This window comes from Bombina bombina, chromosome 1, assembly GCF_027579735.1.
Source record: "Bombina bombina isolate aBomBom1 chromosome 1, aBomBom1.pri, whole genome shotgun sequence".
Lineage (NCBI taxonomy): Eukaryota > Metazoa > Chordata > Amphibia > Anura > Bombinatoridae > Bombina > Bombina bombina.
In genome coordinates, this window is record NC_069499.1 from 1,532,329,254 (window position 1) to 1,532,348,312 (window position 19,059).

Genomic DNA, 19,059 nt, shown 5'->3' on the forward strand with positions numbered 1-19,059 from the left:
TCTTACTGTGCATGTTTATATATTTAGCTCCTGCTGACAGTAAACAGTACATTTTGTATGTTTTATGGCTGTTACATAGGAAAAGATCTGTTATTTATACTAACTATAAATTGTACCATGTAATGCTAGAAACATAACAGCCACAGACTTTCAATCTTAAATTTGCAAACAATTGTACATACAGGAGTAAGTACATGTGTTTTATAGTCTACAGTAAGGTGTAACCATATCTGGATAGTAAAAGTTCATCTGCTTATACATACATTTCCCACTTAAAGGGCCATACCCAAATGTTGAAGCACTTGAAAGTGAAGCAGTATAGCTGTAAAACACTGACTAGAAAATATCAGCTGAGAATCTCTATGTAAAAAAGGAAGATATTTACCTCATAATTTCCTAAGTATTCCCACCCCACTGTAATCAGGACACTGGCACGTTCAGTCATGTTATTTTCCATTTTAGTTTAAAGGGACAGTGAGTTAATCAGCATTACATACTAGATAGAAAAACTTATTATAATTTTTGGGTTGACTGTCCCTTTAAGAAAGATTGCTATGAAATCTCATGAGATTTAAGTGAAATCTCATGAGAACACAGCAAAGCAGTGCATGACCTCAGCATTGCTGATGCGGATTGGCTATTGTTTTTTTTATTGATTTGTTTTTTTTTCCAACTTGCAGCTGGACTGTAGCTGAGGTATAACTGTTTAGACAGCACTTACTCTGGTGAGCTGAAGAAATTATGAGGTTATATATCTTCCCTTTTTAAATAGAAATGTTCAGGTGATATTATCATGTCAGCTTTAAACAGTTATGCTGCATCACTTTCAAGTGATTTAGCATATGAGTATTATGTCCCTTTAAAATTGATGTTGACTGAATTTTCCCCCAAAACTGTTTAGAAAATAAAACTTCTGACATTTTGTTCCAGGGAAAAATGTTAATAAAGTCTCTTATAGTGGACACTGAAGCTATTTAAAGAGACAGCACACACACATACATATATGTGTGTATATATACTATTGTCATTGAACCAGGGGTACCAGGGATGCCTCCTCACCTGTTCACAGGTAAGTAAGGATAGGGCGCCGTTGCAGGTTTCTCCTCGGCAGTGATTGCGCCGTGTTTTGGCTGCGCCTGTTTGTGCGCGTGTGTGGGTGCGCATGTGCGCGGATGGCGTCACAGGTGATTTTCATCTGCTAGGAGACACGCCTCTCTCTGCCTTCTCATTGGGTACTTAGCATCTGATGCTATTGTTGTCTTGGATATGAGGGCGTTCCTGGGCCTTGTTAGGTTTAAATTCCGGTCTGAGCCCTGGCTTGTTGCTGAGTTATTTTTTCCAGTTTATCTGCATAACTAAGCGTTGTATTTTCTCTATTCCTATTCCCTTCCTTTGATCTTGGATTTCCTGGTTTAGACCCCTGGCCTGACTTCCACTTACGATACTTGCGGCCTGGACCGACTTATATTACCCTGACTACGCTTTTTGGATCTCCCTTGTCTGTACCTTGCTTTGGATTGTGTGCTTCTTGCTATAGGGTTCCTCTCCCGCACTCAGGGTAGCCCCGCTCCCTGACAACTATATAAATATATATATATATATATATATATATATATATATATATATATATATATATATATTAGCTATACTTTAGTAATGCAATGTACAGAATGTGATAGTATTAATGTCATAAGGGCAATATTATCACCCATTAGTGCAACTCTTGGCAGGGAACTCTACCCATTTGACCCCCTATAAATGTTACCTTGTATACCGCCTATGTTTTGCAGAGTCTGTTGGCGCTCTACAAATACCTGATAATAATAATAACGTTTATATACCCACTCCAGCTATCCATCTTGCCAGTAGGCAGTACAGACAGTCAAAAGGCACACCACCCAATAAAAAGAGGGCTCTACAGAAATTTATGGAACATAGGTTTTCACTCACAGTAATGAAGATTCATTAAAAAAAATAGTTTTACTGTCCCTTAGGACACAAACAAATGTGTAGATCTTAGAGACATTAGTAAAGAAAATAAGGGAGATCATAGATCTGAAGAAAGTAGTATGGTATTTACTAGAAAAAGGTTGCTGTAAAATAAAAAACCTAGGCAACCACACCTCCAAAATCTAATAAGAATACAACAGAATAAGAGAGGAAGATTACATTTAATAGAAAACTTATTACTTAGGCTAAGCTAGATCTATATGTGATAAGTCTTGTATGGTCAAATAGTTTACCAGCTTATATCTGACTTATGCATATACATGTAACTGTTCCAATGCCAGTTTTATTAAACATGGAGCATAGAATCCTTGTTTACTCTTGAAAACATTGAACTTGACTGTTTGCATTACAGGTGATATCTAATAGCACTTCTGGATTCTGTGAAAATTACCATATTGTCTTTGGCATACACTTTTTAAGAAACCACTTTTAAATTCACAACCAGACTATTTCTGAATGTGAAGTTTAACTTCAGTAACTCCTCTGTTTAGTCCTGTGCTCAAGGCTGAATTAATTGCTGACATTCTAGTCTATTATTCTGAATGATCATCTTTTTGTTTTCCCTGAACCAGGGTTGGCTTTAGACAGTGGTGAGTGCTTAACCTAACTGGTGAGGGGTGGCATGTGGTGGTTTTCTGGGTATTCTGTAGGCAGAGCCACATGGGTGGTGCCAGGCTTGAGGAACCTCTGTGGGTTCAGCTGGGTACTCTAGTGCATAACTGGGCAATTAAAGGGACATTCCAGCCAAAATTGGAATTCACATGGATGCACTTCAGTTTTGAATATAAGCATTTTTGTCATATGAATGTATTAGCAAAAATGTTTTTAATAAAAGTTATAGCAGAGCCAAAAGTGTATTTAAGTATGCACTGTGCACCAGCATTTTAAACACAGCACTTACTCAGAGAACCTAAGGTGCTTGTACCATCTGGTAATGACTCAATTAGTTAATTGCTAACATGATACCAGCCCCACTGCTGCTCTGCGCAGCTGTAGTATTTTGGTGCACTGAGAATATCTAGCTGTTAACACTAATACAATGATAACTTTTATTACAAGCATTTTTGCCAATACATGTATATTGCAAATGTGCTTCTATTCAAATATGTAATTTATCTATGTCCCTTTAAGAGTGAGGATGGAGGTTGGAGGATGCAATTCCACATCAGGGATTGGACATTTTCTCTCTTTTCCTCAATACAAAGGTGATGCCACAGTATAGATCAGGGTATTTTTGAACTCCCGTTAACCCCATAGGATTGGCACTGGTTCCAGACCTTAAAGGGATATGAAACCCACATTTTTTCTTTCATGATTCAGACAGCACATGCAATTTTAAACAACTTTCTAATTTACTTCTATTATACATTTCCTGCCATACAGTGAACCAGATGACTATCTAGGTATCTCATCAACACAGAATAAAAGCAAATTTAATAATAGAAGTAAATTGGAAACCTTTTTTAAAAATTGTATGCTCTGTCTGATTTAGAAAAGAACATTTTTGGATTTCATATCCCTTTAAATTTGAGAGCAAGCAAAGGTCTATAGAAGGCTGGAATGATTGTCTGGGGTTGCATGTTCCTTGTTCAGAGAGGGATTGCCTGGTATTTTGTGATTGGACGATCGATCACAATGATATATTTTAGGAAATTATAACCTGAATTGAAATAAAAGCAGCTGCTCCAATAATGTGATTCCCCGTGGAACAAGCTGCTAAGTTATTGTCCATTTGTCTTTGAATAACTCATACTTTTATAAGATATTTTTTATATATATAAAATCACCCCGGAATATGTCTATCTAAAGGCAATGGGACTAACCAGATATGAGCTCCCTCATAGAGGAATATGACTGCACCTCAATGACTAAGCCCATTAAAAAAGGGAGTTGCCATGTTCAAAGGGCAGTTGCCTGTTTTTTTACAGGGCCAGTGATACTTCAGGAAAGTTCTCTTCTGTGAAAAGCACAATTGGGCTAAAAGATGCTGCTCCCTGGGGGTGAAATGCCATCGAACAAGCTATTGAACCACTGGTCACACCTTTATTAAGAGCTTCTCGTCTTTATTTAGGAACAAAGGTTGCAACAGGGCTACATATCATTGTTGGAATACGTCGTATAGCGTCACCAATTTTTATTACTTTTTATTGCTCTTCTTATCTGATTCCAGTAGGTTTTTCATGTCAGTGGCCAATATTTCAGTTTGGTTAGTGACATGTATTTGCTATAGCCGCTACGATTGGCTCAGGGGCTTATAGACGGCACGCAACAAGGCAAGGAAATGATTGGCTCCTTTTTAGATGCACCTCAAACCAGGCTTTGAGAGCTAGCTTGGTTAACCTCAAGCCCGGGCCTGTCTGATGTAAAGATTGGAGATATCCAATTACATTTCCAGTTACCACTATTTTCTTATCTCCTTGTGCTGGAATGAACATATGTCATGTAACCCCTCCCCCCCCCCCAGCACCCTCTAGAACTTCCAGTGCCACAAACTGTAACTGTGACATTCTCTGTCTTAAAGGGACACTCAGGTTTTATTAAATTTTCATGATTCAGATAAAGCATGTAATTTTAAACAACTTTCCAATTTACTTCCATTAAAAAAAATGTGCACAGTCTTTTATATTTACACTTATTTTGAGTCACAAGCTCCTACTGAGCATGTGCAAGAACTCAGACTATACATATATGCATTTGTGATTGGCTGATTGCTATCACATGGTACAGGGGGAGTGGAAATATACATAACTTTGAAACTTGTTAGAATAAAATTTACTACTCATATGAAATTCAGAGTAAATGCTATTGTATTGTCTTGTTATCTTGCATTTGTTGATTATGCAAATCTGCTGTGTTTACTGGTCCTTTAACTAACCTTTGTTTGTGGTTCATCACTCTGCTTAGTGTTCTATATTCAGCACCTAATAATATGCAATCTTGATCTGGACTTCAAACCAGATCTTGAAGTTTGGAAAAAAAGTCTCACCCTCCCAACAGCTGTTTCATTTGCAGTAATGAGCAATTTAATGCTTAGATTTATATGTTGCATTGCTGGTTTAATACATTTCTAATTTCATGGTATACATAAAACAAAGTAATATGATTTAACCCCTTTGCCACAAGAGAGTACAACCTGCTGGCAGGCAATGGCTTAAAAAACAATCAGCTAAATATAAGAAGAAATAAGAAGAAGAAAACTATGAAACACTTAAAGGGACAAGTAAAAAATAAAGGGATAGTAAACACCAAAAATGTTATTCATTAAAAATATAGATAACCCCTTTATTTATCATTCACCATAATCAATACTGTTATATTAATATACTTTTTACCTCTGTAATTACCTTGTACCTAAGTTTCTGCTGACTGCCTCCTTATCTCAGATCTTTTGACAGACTTACATTTCAGGCAATTAGTGCTGACTTAAATAACTCTGCGTGTGTGAGCACAGTGTTATTTATATGAAACACATGAACTAACGCCCTCTAGCTGTGAAAAACTGTAAAATGCATTCAGATAAGAGGTGGCCTTCAAGAGCTTAGAAATTAGCATATGAGCTTTCAATTAAGAATACAAAAAGAACAAAGCAAAATTGATGATTAAAGTAGATTAGAAAGTTATTTAAAATGACATGCCCGATCTGAATCATGAAAGTTTAATTTGGACTTTACTATCCCTTTAAATGTTTATGATCCAGATAGAATATGACATTTTAAACAACTTTCCAATTTACTTCTAGTCTTTAATTTGCTTTTTTCTTTTGGTATCCTTTGTTGAAAAGAATACCTAAGTAAGCTGAGGAGCAGCAATGCACTGTCATTGGCTTACCAGATGTGTTCAGCTAGCTCCCAGTAGTGCATTGTTGCTCCTTCAACATAGGACAACTGTCAAAGGCATTGAGATAAGAGGTGGCCTTCAAGGGCTTAGAAATTAGCGTATGAGCCTGCCTAGGTTTAGCTTTCAACTAAGAATACCAAGAGAACAAAGCACATTTGATAAGTAAATTGAAAAGGTGTTTAAAATTGTATGCCCTATCTGAATCATGAAAGTTTACTTTTGACTAGACTATCCCTTTAAAGTTTTGTTAGATTGATGGATCCGCATGTCAAAGGGAAATTAAAGGGACATAATACTCATATGCTAAATCACTTGAAAGTGATGCAGCATATCTGTAAAAAGATTACATGAAAATATCACCTGAACATCTCTATGTAAAAAGGGAAGATATTTTACCTCACAATTTCTTTAGCTCACCAATGCTTTGTGAACAGTTATACTTCAGCTGCTGTTCAGCTGCAAGTTGAAAAACAAAAACAAAAAAACAATAGCCAATCAGCATCAGCAGTGCTGACATCATGCATTGTTTTGCTGTGATCTCATGTGATTTTACCGAAATCTCGTGATATTTCATAATAAACTTCCTTAAAGGAACAATTTTCTTTCATTATTTAGGTAGAGTATACAATTTTAATCTTTCTGGTTTACTTCTATTATCAAATTATCAAATTTGCTTCATTCTCTTAGTATCATTTGTTGAAGGAGTAGCAAGGCACTACTGGTTTCTAACTGAACACATGGGTCAGCCAATAACAATTGGTATATAAATGCAGCCACCAATTAGCAGCTAGAACCTAGCTGTTCCTGAGCTTACCTAGATAAACCTTTCAGCAAAGGATAGCAATAGAAGGAAGCAAATTAAATAATAGAAGTCAATTGGAAAGTTGTTTAAAATGGTATGCTCTGTCTAAATCATGAATGTCTAATATGACTTTACTGTACCTTTAAACTGAACAAGAAAATAACATGACTGTGTCTGCACATGCCAAATGCACGCTCCCTTGCAAGTCCTGGGACTAGCATCCTGACTGGCTGCTAAAAGTCTCTTTACAGTGGGGTGTGAATACTTAGGACATGTTGAGGTAAAATAGCTTCCTTTTTTACATAGAGATGTTCAAGTGATATTTTCTAGTCAGCTTTTTACAGTTATCCTGCATCACTTTCAAGTGCTACATTTGGGTATCATGTTCATTTAAGTACAAACCAAAGAAGACATCATAAAATAAATATATAATAATTTATCGGGGAAGCTTAGCTGCTTAATTTTGATAGAAATGTGAAATTACTGTCAGGATTTAATAACTAAAATCAGCTAAATGTCTCAAATCTACTGACTGTCTCACTTTTTTGGTTGTACAGATCTAACATTATACTAATTTACCTGGTAAGTAACACTTAGCAATTTCGTAAATGCATTTATAATTATAGCTAAATTTAAATAAAGATAAAAGGCTAACCTAGATTTCTGTATTGAATCATATTTTTTAAGGTATTTTATATGATAGTATTCTTTTAAAGTCAGCCAATTAGATTTAGTTCAAAATTGTACCACATTAAAGGGATATGAAACCCCAATTTTTTCTTTCATGATTTAGAAAGAGCATGCAATTTTAAACAACTTTCTAATTTACTTCTATTATCTAATTTGCTTCATTCTCTTGATATTCTTTACTGAAAAGCATATCTAGATAGGCTCAGTAGCTGCTGATTGGTGGCTCCACATAGACGCCTCCAATGATTGGCTCACCCATGTACATTGCAATTTCTTTAACGAAGGATATCTAAAAAATGAAGCAAATTAGACAATAGAAGTAAATTGGAATGTTGTTTAAAATTGTATTCTCTACCTGAATTTTGAAAGAAAAAATTTGGGTTTAGTGTCCCTTTAAGTAGCCGTTTTTAAAGCTTTACTTGTCAATCCCAGACTCACTAAAATCCATCTAATAACCATTTCCGTTTTTCCATCTCTGACCTAAAAATATATATGTATAGAGCTAAATAAGTATAGCTTACAGGAGCAAAGGGAAAGACATTATATGATAGAAACTTTCAAATATATTAAAAGATTTAAAGGGACAGTGAATTTAAATTAAAACTTTCATTATTCAGATGCAATTTTATTTGCTTTGTTTTTTAGTATCCTTTGTTAAAGTGATGGTAAACTCCCCTTTTTAAAATTAGATCCGGGATGTTACTGAGATTTTAGATGGAGTTTAATTCCTCAGTTGTAATGAAGATGTAATATAACTTTTTAATATAGATATGAAAGTAAGTTATTAATATAATAATATAGATATGAAAGTAAGTACTGCTGTCCAATCAGTGCTCTCTCCATATGGCACTTTTGTTGCAGCTAGAGAGCAGATTGGAGAACAATTCAAACCTTTAACTCACAGAAAAATATAATTTTAAAGTCGGTGGCGGAGTGAGAGGTGTTTGAATTTTATATCTCTATTAAAAAGTAAGTTATAGAGCATGTTTGTTACAACTGATTAATTAAACTTCATCTAAAATACCACTAACATTCTGGATCTGATTTTAAAAAAGGGAGAGTTTACCATCACTTTAAAGAGTAAATCTAGGTAGGCTCATAGGAGCTCAGGAGCGTGCATGTGTCTTTAAGACTCTGTGATAGCAGTGTTTTGAAAAATTTGTTTGTAGCAGTGTTATACATTGTTGCAATGTACTAGAAGGACAAAGCAATAAACAGAAGTATATTGGAATGGGTTTAAAATTGCATGCTCTATCTGAATCACGAAACCCACATGTTTTTCTTCATTATTAAGATTGAGCAGACAATTTTAAACATCTTTCTAATTTACTTCTATTATCTAATTTGATTAGCTCTCTTGGTGTCCTTTTTTGAAAGCATATCTAGGTATTCTCAGAAACGGGGAGCTAGCTACTGATTGGTGGCTGAACATATATGCCCCTTGTCATTGGCTTGCTGATGTGTTCAGCTAGCTCCAAGTAGTGCAATGCTGCTTCTTTAACAAAGGATAGCAAGATAATGAAACAAAATTGATAACAGGAGTAAATTGGAAAGTTTTACTGTCCCTTTTATAAAGCTGAGAATGCAAGTTCTTTTTCTTTTTAACGAAAAGACCAGCACTAGAACAAGAGGTAAGGTGAAGGGTAGCAGGTTCAGGGGTAATGTGGGAAGCACTTCTCAGAAAGGGTGGTGGTAGATTCATGTAATAATCTTCTATTAGAGATAAAGACAAACGCTCTAGGCAAATACAAGAAGAATTGGGATAAGCATAAGGATATCCTACAAACTAATTACGCTTACAATTCATAGGAAATATGAGCAGACTTGTTGGGTCTATTGTTCTTATCAGTCATCAAAATAAAAATCTTTATTTAAAAGAGTGTTAGTTTAACAATGCCATAAATTAAAAACTTTGGTGCCAAAAACGGTCCCAGTGTGCTTATCCACAATAAATCTGGGGTTATTCCATTCCCCCAGTTGGAAGTAGACCTCTGTCTTGTAATTATGGGATTATTCGCACAATATCTAGACCACACCCCATCAGGAAAACCCTAATAATTGCCAGTTATATAGATACAGAAGAGAAAAATGTCAAGGGCTTTGCACAACAGATTAGACTTTTAGGGGTCTATTTAAGAAGCAACGGAGAAGCAACGGATGATGTCTCCGACCCACGCCGCTTCAGTTCCAGCTAAAGCGGAAGTTAAGAAGCAGCGAACCTAAGACCGCTACTCCTTCACTCGTCCGCCACCTCTGAGGTGGCGGACAGCAATCCGCCCAATCGAATACAATCGGGCAGATTGACACCCCCTGCTAGCGAATCTGCAGGGGGCGGTATTGCACCAGCAGTTCACAAGAACTGCTGGTGCAATGATAAATGCAGACAGTGTATGCTGTCGGCATTTATCGATTTGCGGCGGACATAATCCGCTATATCGGATCATCTCCGTTCGCACATTAATAAATGGACCCCTGAGTGTTTTGTTTTTTTTAATTTGTCTTCCCCATTGACTTGTATGGGGAATAGGTTGATGTGCACACAATTTGGCTGTTTGGATTACGCATTATTTTGCAACTTGTAATAGCTGCGCAACCCCAAATGTGAACGTGCGCAGTGTTTTGCAACTGATTTGCCACGTGACTTGTAATCTTGCCCATAGTGCATAATTGCCAGTAACACATAACACTGTTTGTTTTTTTTTGTTTTTCCTTGGCTATCAGTAATACAAAGAGTAGTGCATATGCAATGTCACATTTTTCTGGACCATATTTGAGCTAGCCCTCAAAGATAAGTAAAATCATACAGATTTTGCAGGTCATCCTATTGACATACTGGCCTGTCCGGTGGATACCGGGCAACTCTACCTACTTATGCTAGGACCACTTCCCACCTAATTATTTCAAATTAAAATGTAATAATAAATTTCTATCGGCTAGATTACGAGTTTTGCGTTATGAGTAAAAAAGCAGCGTTATGGGTTATAACGCTGCTTTTTCACTACTATTACGGATCTTGTAGGTACAGCTGTCCCGCACACTTTTTTGGCCGTTCCGCAAATTAATTTACGCAATTTGTGTAAGGTCTTTTTTCAATGGGACTCCCATAGCGCCGGTATTACAAGCTTTTTTTTGGAGGCCAAAAAGTGAGCGGTACAGCCTATCCCGCAAGATTCATAACGCAATCTAAAGTCAGTAGTTATGAGTTTTACGTTACAAAGCTGTAGCATAAAACTCATAACTAAAGTGCTAAAAAGTACACTAACACCCATAAACTACCTATTAACCCCTAAACCGAGGCCCTCCCGCATAGAAAACACTAAAATAAAATAATTAACCCCTAATTTGCCGCTCCCGACATCGCCGCCAATATAATAAACATATTAACCCCTAAACCGCCGCACTCCCACATCGTAAACACTAGTTAAATATTATTAACCCCTAATCTGTTGTCCCTAACATCGCCGCCCCCTACCTACATTTATTAACCTCTAATCTGCCGCCCCCAACGTCGCCACCACTATACTAAATTTATTAACCGCTAAGTTAATAGTTAAAAGTAAGTTAGGATTTTATTTGGGGGGTAGGTTGTGTGGGTGGTGGGTTTTACTGTTGGGGGGGTTGTTTGTATTTTTTTGTTATAGGTAAAAGAGCTGATTTCTTTGGGGCAATGCCCCGCAAAAGGCCCTTTTAAGGGCTATAGGTAGTTTAGTTTAGTCTAGGGTTTTTTTTTATTTTGGGGGTCTTTTTAATTTTGATAGGGCTATTAGAATAGGTGTAATTAGTTTAAATATCTGATAATTTGTTTTTTATTTTGTGTAATTTAGTGTTTGTTTTTTTAATTTAGGTAATTGTATTTAATTTATGTAATTAATTTAATTGTAGTGTAAGGTTAGGTGTTAGTGTAACTCAGGTTAGGTTTTATTTTACAGGTAAATTTGTATTTATTTTAGCTAGGTAGCTAAACATAAATTTAGTTTCCCCATAGGAATCAATGGGGCTGCATTATGGAGCTTTACGCTCCTTTATTGCAGGTGTTAGGCTTTTTTTGATGTCTATGGGGAAATCGTGCACGAGCACGTAAAACCAGCTCACCGCTGTCTTAAGCAGCACTGGTATTGGAGTGCGGTATGGAGCTCAATTTTGCTCTACGCTCACTTCTTGCCTAATAACGCCGGGTTTATGAAAACCTGTAATACCAGCACTGTAGGGAAGTGAGCGGTGACAATAACGTGCAAGTTAGCACCGCACCCCTCTTACCGCAAAACTCGTAATCTAGCCGTAAGTCTTTTAAAGTTCTAACAGTCAATCACAACAAAGATTATATATTTTTCTCATTCTATAGGATTTTTTTTTCTTTTTTCTTATTCAATGAAGGTTTAGGTCATGGATTTAAATGGAGAAATAATAAGCAGCAATATTCCACCCATACATAATTCATAACGAGAAAAATAACAGCATTTTACTGCTATTAAAAATGAAGGTTCTTTCCCAGGCCTTAACAGAAGCAGTTGTAAGTCCTTCTGTTGTTACAAAATCTACATTTGAAGCAAAGCTTTTTACTTTTACAAAAGATATAGCTGTGCACTCAGGAATTACCACTTAGGATGTCGCCTCGATCAAAATTTAATGTGGTATCAGCAATGTTGCCTGAGCATCAAGGTTGCAGGAGACATTCTACCAAAGTAATAAAATTACCACTAACCCACAAGATGTCTGTAGACCTTGTAAATGCATTGCAGACCTAAATAGTATCCTAGATATTAATCCCAGACCTAACCCTAGCTATAACTCCAACCCTAGTTCTAAGCCTATCCCAAGGATTAACCCTATCCTCAATCCCAACCTTTGTCCTAACTGTAACCCTTATCAAATCCTGAACTAAAACACCCTAATCCTAGCCTACACTGAAAGTCTAGCCCTAATCCTTTTTCCCTAGCCTTTCCCAATTTGAAGCCCTAACTTTTAGCCTATACCACACAATAACCCTAACCACACCATTACCCTATCCATAATTGTACCCTATGCCTAATTATATAGAAAACTATAACTATATCTATAACCCCAGCCCTACACATTGTCCTAATATAAACCCATGACTTAAAGGACTACTATATACAGTAGAATGATGCACACATTTGAAATTGAAAAAGGCAGTATAATATTTTCTGGCAAATTTCAAAGTTAATGTTTCCCTCCCCCTGTATCATGTGACAGCCATCAGGGAATAACAAAATGCATATACTTATATATTATGCACTTTTGCACATGCTCAGTAGGAGCTGGAACCTCAGAAAGTTTGCATGTTTTGCCAATGGTAGTTTTTTTATTTTTTTAAAATTGCATACTTTATCTAAATCATTAAACTTTTATTTTGACTTTAGTGACCCTTTAACATTTGCCCCGGCCAAACCTAACCCAATACCCAAGCTCTAACTGAAGCCCTAGCTTGAATTCTAGCGCTTGCCTTAACCCTATCCACTTTGTGTTTGATTGTGGTCATGGGCCATGCTATTCTTGGACATTCTTGGATGACTGCTGGCAAGGTTTCAAAATACATGAAATTGTGACTGGAAACCATTTAAGGGACACTGAACCCAATTTTTTTTCTTTTGTGATTCAGATAGAGCATGCAATTTTAAGCAACTTTCTAATTTACTCCTATTATCATTTTTTCTTTGCTTTCTTTCTATATTTATTTGAAAAAGAAGGCATCTAAGCTTATTTTTTTTGGTTCAGAACTCTGGAAAACACTTTTTTATTTGTGGATGAATTTATCCACCAATCAGCAAGTACAACCCAGGTTGTTCACCAAAAATGGGCCGGCATCTAAACTTACATTCTTGCATTTCAAATAAAGATACCAAGAGTATATTAGAAAGTTGCTTAAAATGTCATGCTCTATCTGAAGCCCGAAAGAAAAAAAATTGGGTTCAGTTTCCCTTTAAAAATTAACCATTAATGCAAACAAATAAAGTCAGTGCACAACAATCAGGGTGAGTTAACTAGAAGACAAATCTCTCAAAAAAATCAAAACATTTTTGAATGTTTGGTTCCCAGAGGATAATTACAGCATTATAGATTAAAGAAGTCAACTGGTGATGAGTTTCCACAGGTAGAGCAGCAAGAATGAAAGGGATATAGAAACCCAAAAAATTATTAATTATTATTAAGATATCATTTAAAAAAAGTTTCCATTTAACTTCTATTATCAAATTTACTTCATTCCTGTGATATTCTGTGTTGAAGAGATACATCTGGAGCACCACATGGCATGAAATAGCTCTGCCATATAGTGCTCTTGTAAATCGATAATATTCTTGTAAAACTGCTGCAATATAGTGCTCCAGAAATGGGCTGATCCCTGAGCTTGCATCCCTGCTTATGAACAAAGAAAACCAAGAAAACAAAGAACAAAAGGATAATAGAAGTACGTTAGAACGTTGCTTAAAATTGCATGCTCTATCTGAATCATTAAAGAAAACATTTTTGTTTCATGTCCTTTTAAGGAGTACATAAATAACAATCTTAAAGATGACAATGTGTAATGTGCATGCACTTTAAAAAAAAAAGCTTATTTCCATTGATATGTTGGAGGACTGTAACACATTGCAAAGCTCTGTTGTATCCAAGGGGTTAACATCCCCCCCCCCCCCTTTGAGCACCAATGCTACATCCCTGCTATGGCAACACTGTTTCAGTTAAATTGTTGCCATGGGGATATCATAGCTGCAACATTTTGACATTGGAGAGACATTCCCAATAAAAACATCAAACTGCAATGTCTAAAACAGTTATCACCTCACTTGGAAACAAAATTCTTCCAAATTTTCAGTTGTGTACTAAATACTGGAATAATAATTATTGTCAAGGAGAAATGAGATGTAGAGAAAATGGCCAAATTGGTTAAAAATTGTAGCTTTGTAAAAAAACACAAAAACAAAAACACTGCTAACATGTTTCTCTTTGTTAAAGGGACATTGTAGACTAAATCTTTCTTTGCATAAATGTTTTGTAGATGATCCATTTATACAGCCCATCTGGGAGTGTTCTTGTAACAATGTATAGTTTTGCTAACTTTATACTAACATTGTGCTGATTTTAAGATTCCTAACCAGGCTCCAAAGTATCAGAAGTAGACCCAAGTCTAATGACTTCTGCTTGCTCCTGTTTGTGTCTTTTCATATACAGGGGAGGGTCGGCCCTTCCTGATTTCTCAGCCCCTTTAACTGGGTGTCCCAGCCTAACCATATCAACAGTGCTAAACTGGGAGCTTTTAAGTAAGTCTTTAAAAGGTTTTATACTGGATTTTTGATCAGTATCTGTGCATATTCTATATATTTTATAGTAGTGTCTATTACATGCATGTATATGAAAATTGGTGTATACTATCTCTTGAAGTATTAGGGCAATTAGATAATTACCTCTTGTCTTGTGAATAACAAGGTCTACTCTACCATATGTTCCTTTTCCCAGTTCCCTGATGACTTCATATTGTTTTGCAACTTCAACCTTTTCCATGGTTTTTGCGGTAAGTTGTTGAAGTTCGTCCAAAATATCCATTGCGCCCCTTGATAGCAACGAAGTAAAACTCATAGTCAGGTCTGTACAGAAACAAAGTCAGAGTTGTCGCTTTTCTTTCATCAGACCTTTAAATATCTGTTGAAAAAAAAGATGTACATTATGAAGACACATTCAGTAACAGGGCAGAAGTGATATCACTGGCACCATATGACACATGTAAAACCTTCTCATTTACTGCATTGTGAATGACTAAGCACCTGCTCAGCCTCAAACAGCGTTATTATTGGACTAAGCACCTGCACAGCCTCAAACAGCGTTATTATTGGACTAAGCACCTGCACAGCCTCAAACAGCATTATTATTGGACTAAGCACCTGCACAGCCTCAAACAGCGTTATTATTGGACTAAGCACCTGCACAGCCTCAAACAGTGTTATTATTGGACTAAGCACCTGCACAGCCTCAAACAGTGTTATTATTGGCCTAAGCACCTGCACAGCCTCAAACAGTGTTATTATTGGACTAAGCACCTGCACAGCCTCAAACAGTGTTATTATTGGACTAAGCACCTGCACAGCCTCAAACAGCGTTATTATTGGACTAAGCACCTGCACAGCCTCAAACAGTGTTATTATTGTACTAAGCACCTGGACAGCCTCAAACAGCGTTATTATTGGACTAAGCACCTGCACAGCCTCAAACAGTGTTATTATTGTACTAAGCACCTGCACAGCCTCAAACAGCGTTATTATTGTACTAAGCACCTGCACAGCCTCAAACAGCGTTATTATTGTACTAAGCACCTGCACAGCCTCAAACAGTGTTATTATTGTACTAAGCACCTGCACAGCCTCAAACAGCGTTATTATTGTACTAAACCCCTGCACAGCCTCAAACAGCGTTATTATTGTACTAAGCTCCTACACAGCCTCAAACAGCGTTATTATTGTACTAAGCACCTGCACAGCCTCAAACAGCGTTATTATTGACTAAGCTCCTACACAGCCTCAAACAGCGTTATTATTGTACTAAGCACCTGCACAGCCTCAAACAGCGTTATTATTGTACTAAGCACCTGCACAGCCTCAAACAGCGTTATTATTGTACTAAGCACCTGCACAGCCTCAAACAGCGTTATTATTGTACTAAGCACCTGCACAGCCTCAAACAGCGTTATTATTGACTAAGCTCCTACACAGCCTCAAACAGCGTTATTATTGTACTAAGCACCTGCACAGCCTCAAACAGCGTTATTATTGGACTAAGCACCTGCACAGCCTCAAACAGCGTTATTATTGTACTAAGCACCTGCACAGCCTCAAACAGCGTTATTATTGTACTAAGCACCTGCACAGCCTCAAACAGCGTTATTATTGTACTAAGCACCTGCACAGCCTCAAACAGCGTTATTATTGTACTAAACACCTGCACAGCCTCAAACAGCGTTATTATTGTACTAAGCACCTGCACAGCCTCAAACAGCGTTATTATTGTACTAAGCACCTACACAGCCTCAAACAGCGTTATTATTGGACTAAGCACCTGCACAGCCTCAAACAGCGTTATTATTGTACTAAGCACCTGCACAGCCTCAAACAGTGTTATTATTGTACTAAGCACCTGCACAGCCTCAAACAGCGTTATTATTGTACTAAGCACCTGCACAGCCTCAAACAGTGTTATTATTGTACTAAGCACCTGCACAGCCTCAAACAGCGTTATTATTGTACTAAGCACCTGCACAGCCTCAAACAGTGTTATTATTGTACTAAGCACCTGCACAGCCTCAAACAGCGTTATTATTGTACTAAGCACCTGCACAGCCTCAAACAGTGTTATTATTGTACTAAACACCTGCACAGCCTCAAACAGCGTTATTATTGTACTAAGCACCTGCACAGCCTCAAACAGTGTTATTATTGTACTAAGCACCTACACAGCCTCAAACAGTGTTATTATTGTACTAAGCGCCTACACAGCCTCAAACAGCGTTATTATTGTACTAAGCACCTGCACAGCCTCAAACAGCGTTATTATTGACTAAGCACCTGCTCAGCCTCAAACAGCGTTATTATTGACTAAGCACCTGCACAGCCTCAAACAGTGTTATTATTGTACTAAGCGCCTACACAGCCTCAAACAGCGTTATTATTGTACTAAGCACCTGCACAGCCTCAAACAGCGTTATTATTGGACTAAGCGCCTACACAGCCTCAAACAGCGTTATTATTGACTAAGCACCTGCTCAGCATCAAACAGCGTTATCATTGGACTAAGCGCCTACACAGCCTCAAACAGCGTTATTATTGGACTAAGCGCCTACACAGCCTCAAACAGCGTTATTATTGACTAAGCACCTGCTCAGCATCAAACAGCGTTATCATTGGACTAAGCACCTGCTCAGCCTCAAACAGCGTTATTATTGACTAAGCACCTGCTCAGCCTCAAACAGCGTTATTATTGACTAAGCACCTGCTCAGCCTCAAACAGCGTTATTATTGTACTAAGCACCTACACAGCCTCAAACAGCGTTATTATTGACTAAGCACCTGCTCAGCCTCAAACAGCGTTATTATTGTACTAAGCACCTACACAGCCTCAAACAGCGTTATTATTGTACTAAGCACCTGCACAGCCTCAAACAGCGTTATTATTGTACTAAGCACCTGCTCAGCCTCAAACAGCGTTATTATTGTACTAAGCACCTGCTCAGCCTCAAACAGCGTTATTATTGTACTAAGTACCTGCACAGCCTCAAACAGCGTTATTATTGTACTAAGCACCTGCTCAGCCTCAAACAGCGTTATTATTGTACTAAGTACCTGCACAGCCTCAAACAGCGTTATTATTGTACTAAGCACCTGCTCAGCCTCAAACAGCGTTATTATTGTACTAAGCACCTGCACAATCTCAAACAGCGTTATTATTAGACTAAGCACCTGCACAGCCTCAAACAGCGTTATTATTGTACTAAGCACCTGCTCAGCCTCAAACAGCGTTATTATTGGACTAAGCACCTGCTCAGCCTCAAACAGCGTTATTATTGTACTAAGCACCTGCACAGCCTCAAACAGCGTTATTATTGTACTAAGCACCTGCACAGCCTCAAACAGCGTTATTATTGTACTAAGCACCTGCACAGCCTCAAACAGCGTTATTATTGTACTAAGCACCTGCACAGCCTCAAACAGTGTTATTATTGTACTAAGCACTTGCTCAGCCTCAAACAGCGTTATTATTGACTAAGCACCTGCAGAGCCTCAAACAGCGTTATTATTGTACTAAGCACCTGCTCAGCTTCAAACAGCGTTATTATTGTACTAAGCACCTGCTCAGCCTCCAACAGCATTATTATTGGACTAAGCACCTGCTCAGCCTCCAACAGCGTTATTATTAGACTAAGCACCTGCACAGCCTCCAACAGCGTTATTATTGGACTAAGCACCTGCTCAGCCTCAAACAGTGTTATTATTGGCCTAAGCACCTGCACAGCCTCCAACAGCGTTATTATTGGCCTAAGCACCTGCACAGCCTCAAACAGCGTTATTATTGGCCTAAGCACCTGCACAGCCTCCAACAGCGTTATTATTGGACTAAGCACCTGCACAGCTTCAAACAGCGTTATTATTGGACTAAGCACCTGCACAGCCTCAAACAGTGTTATTATTGACTAAGCACCTGCACAGCCTCAAACAGCGTTATTATTGGACTAAGCACCTGCACAGCCTCAAACAGTGTTATTATTGGACTAAGCACCTGCACAGCCTCAAACAGCGTTATTAATAGACTAAGCACCTGCACAGCCTCAAACAGCGTTATTATTGACTAAGCACCTGCACAGCCTCAAACAGCGTTATTAATAGACTAAGCACCTGCACAGCCTCAAACAGCGTTATTATTGGACTAAGCACCTGCACAGCCTCAAACAGCGTTATTATTGACTAAGCACCTGCTCAGCCTCAAACAGCGTTATTATTGGACTAAGCACCTGCACAGCCTCCAACAGCGTTATTATTGGACTAAGCACCTGCACAGCCTCAAACAGCGTTATTATTGACTAAGCACCTGCACAGCCTCAAACAGCGTTATTAATAGACTAAGCACCTGCACAGCCTCAAACAGCGTTATTATTGGACTAAGCACCTGCACAGCCTCAAACAGCGTTATTATTGACTAAGCACCTGCTCAGCCTCAAACAG

General features: G+C 37.7%; 1 protein-coding gene across 1 annotated transcript in view; it reads right to left on the reverse strand.

The window, feature by feature from the left end:
* Window positions 1–19,059, reverse strand: part of LOC128643742 (serine/threonine-protein kinase SBK1-like) — a 69,360-nt gene that overhangs the window by 8,151 nt on the left and 42,150 nt on the right. The window contains exon 2 of the mRNA XM_053696569.1: window positions 14,761–14,995. Within this exon, the coding sequence (XP_053552544.1) occupies window positions 14,761–14,932 (172 nt within the window). The 5' untranslated portion in view covers window positions 14,933–14,995. The remainder of the gene's footprint in view (window positions 1–14,760; window positions 14,996–19,059) is intronic.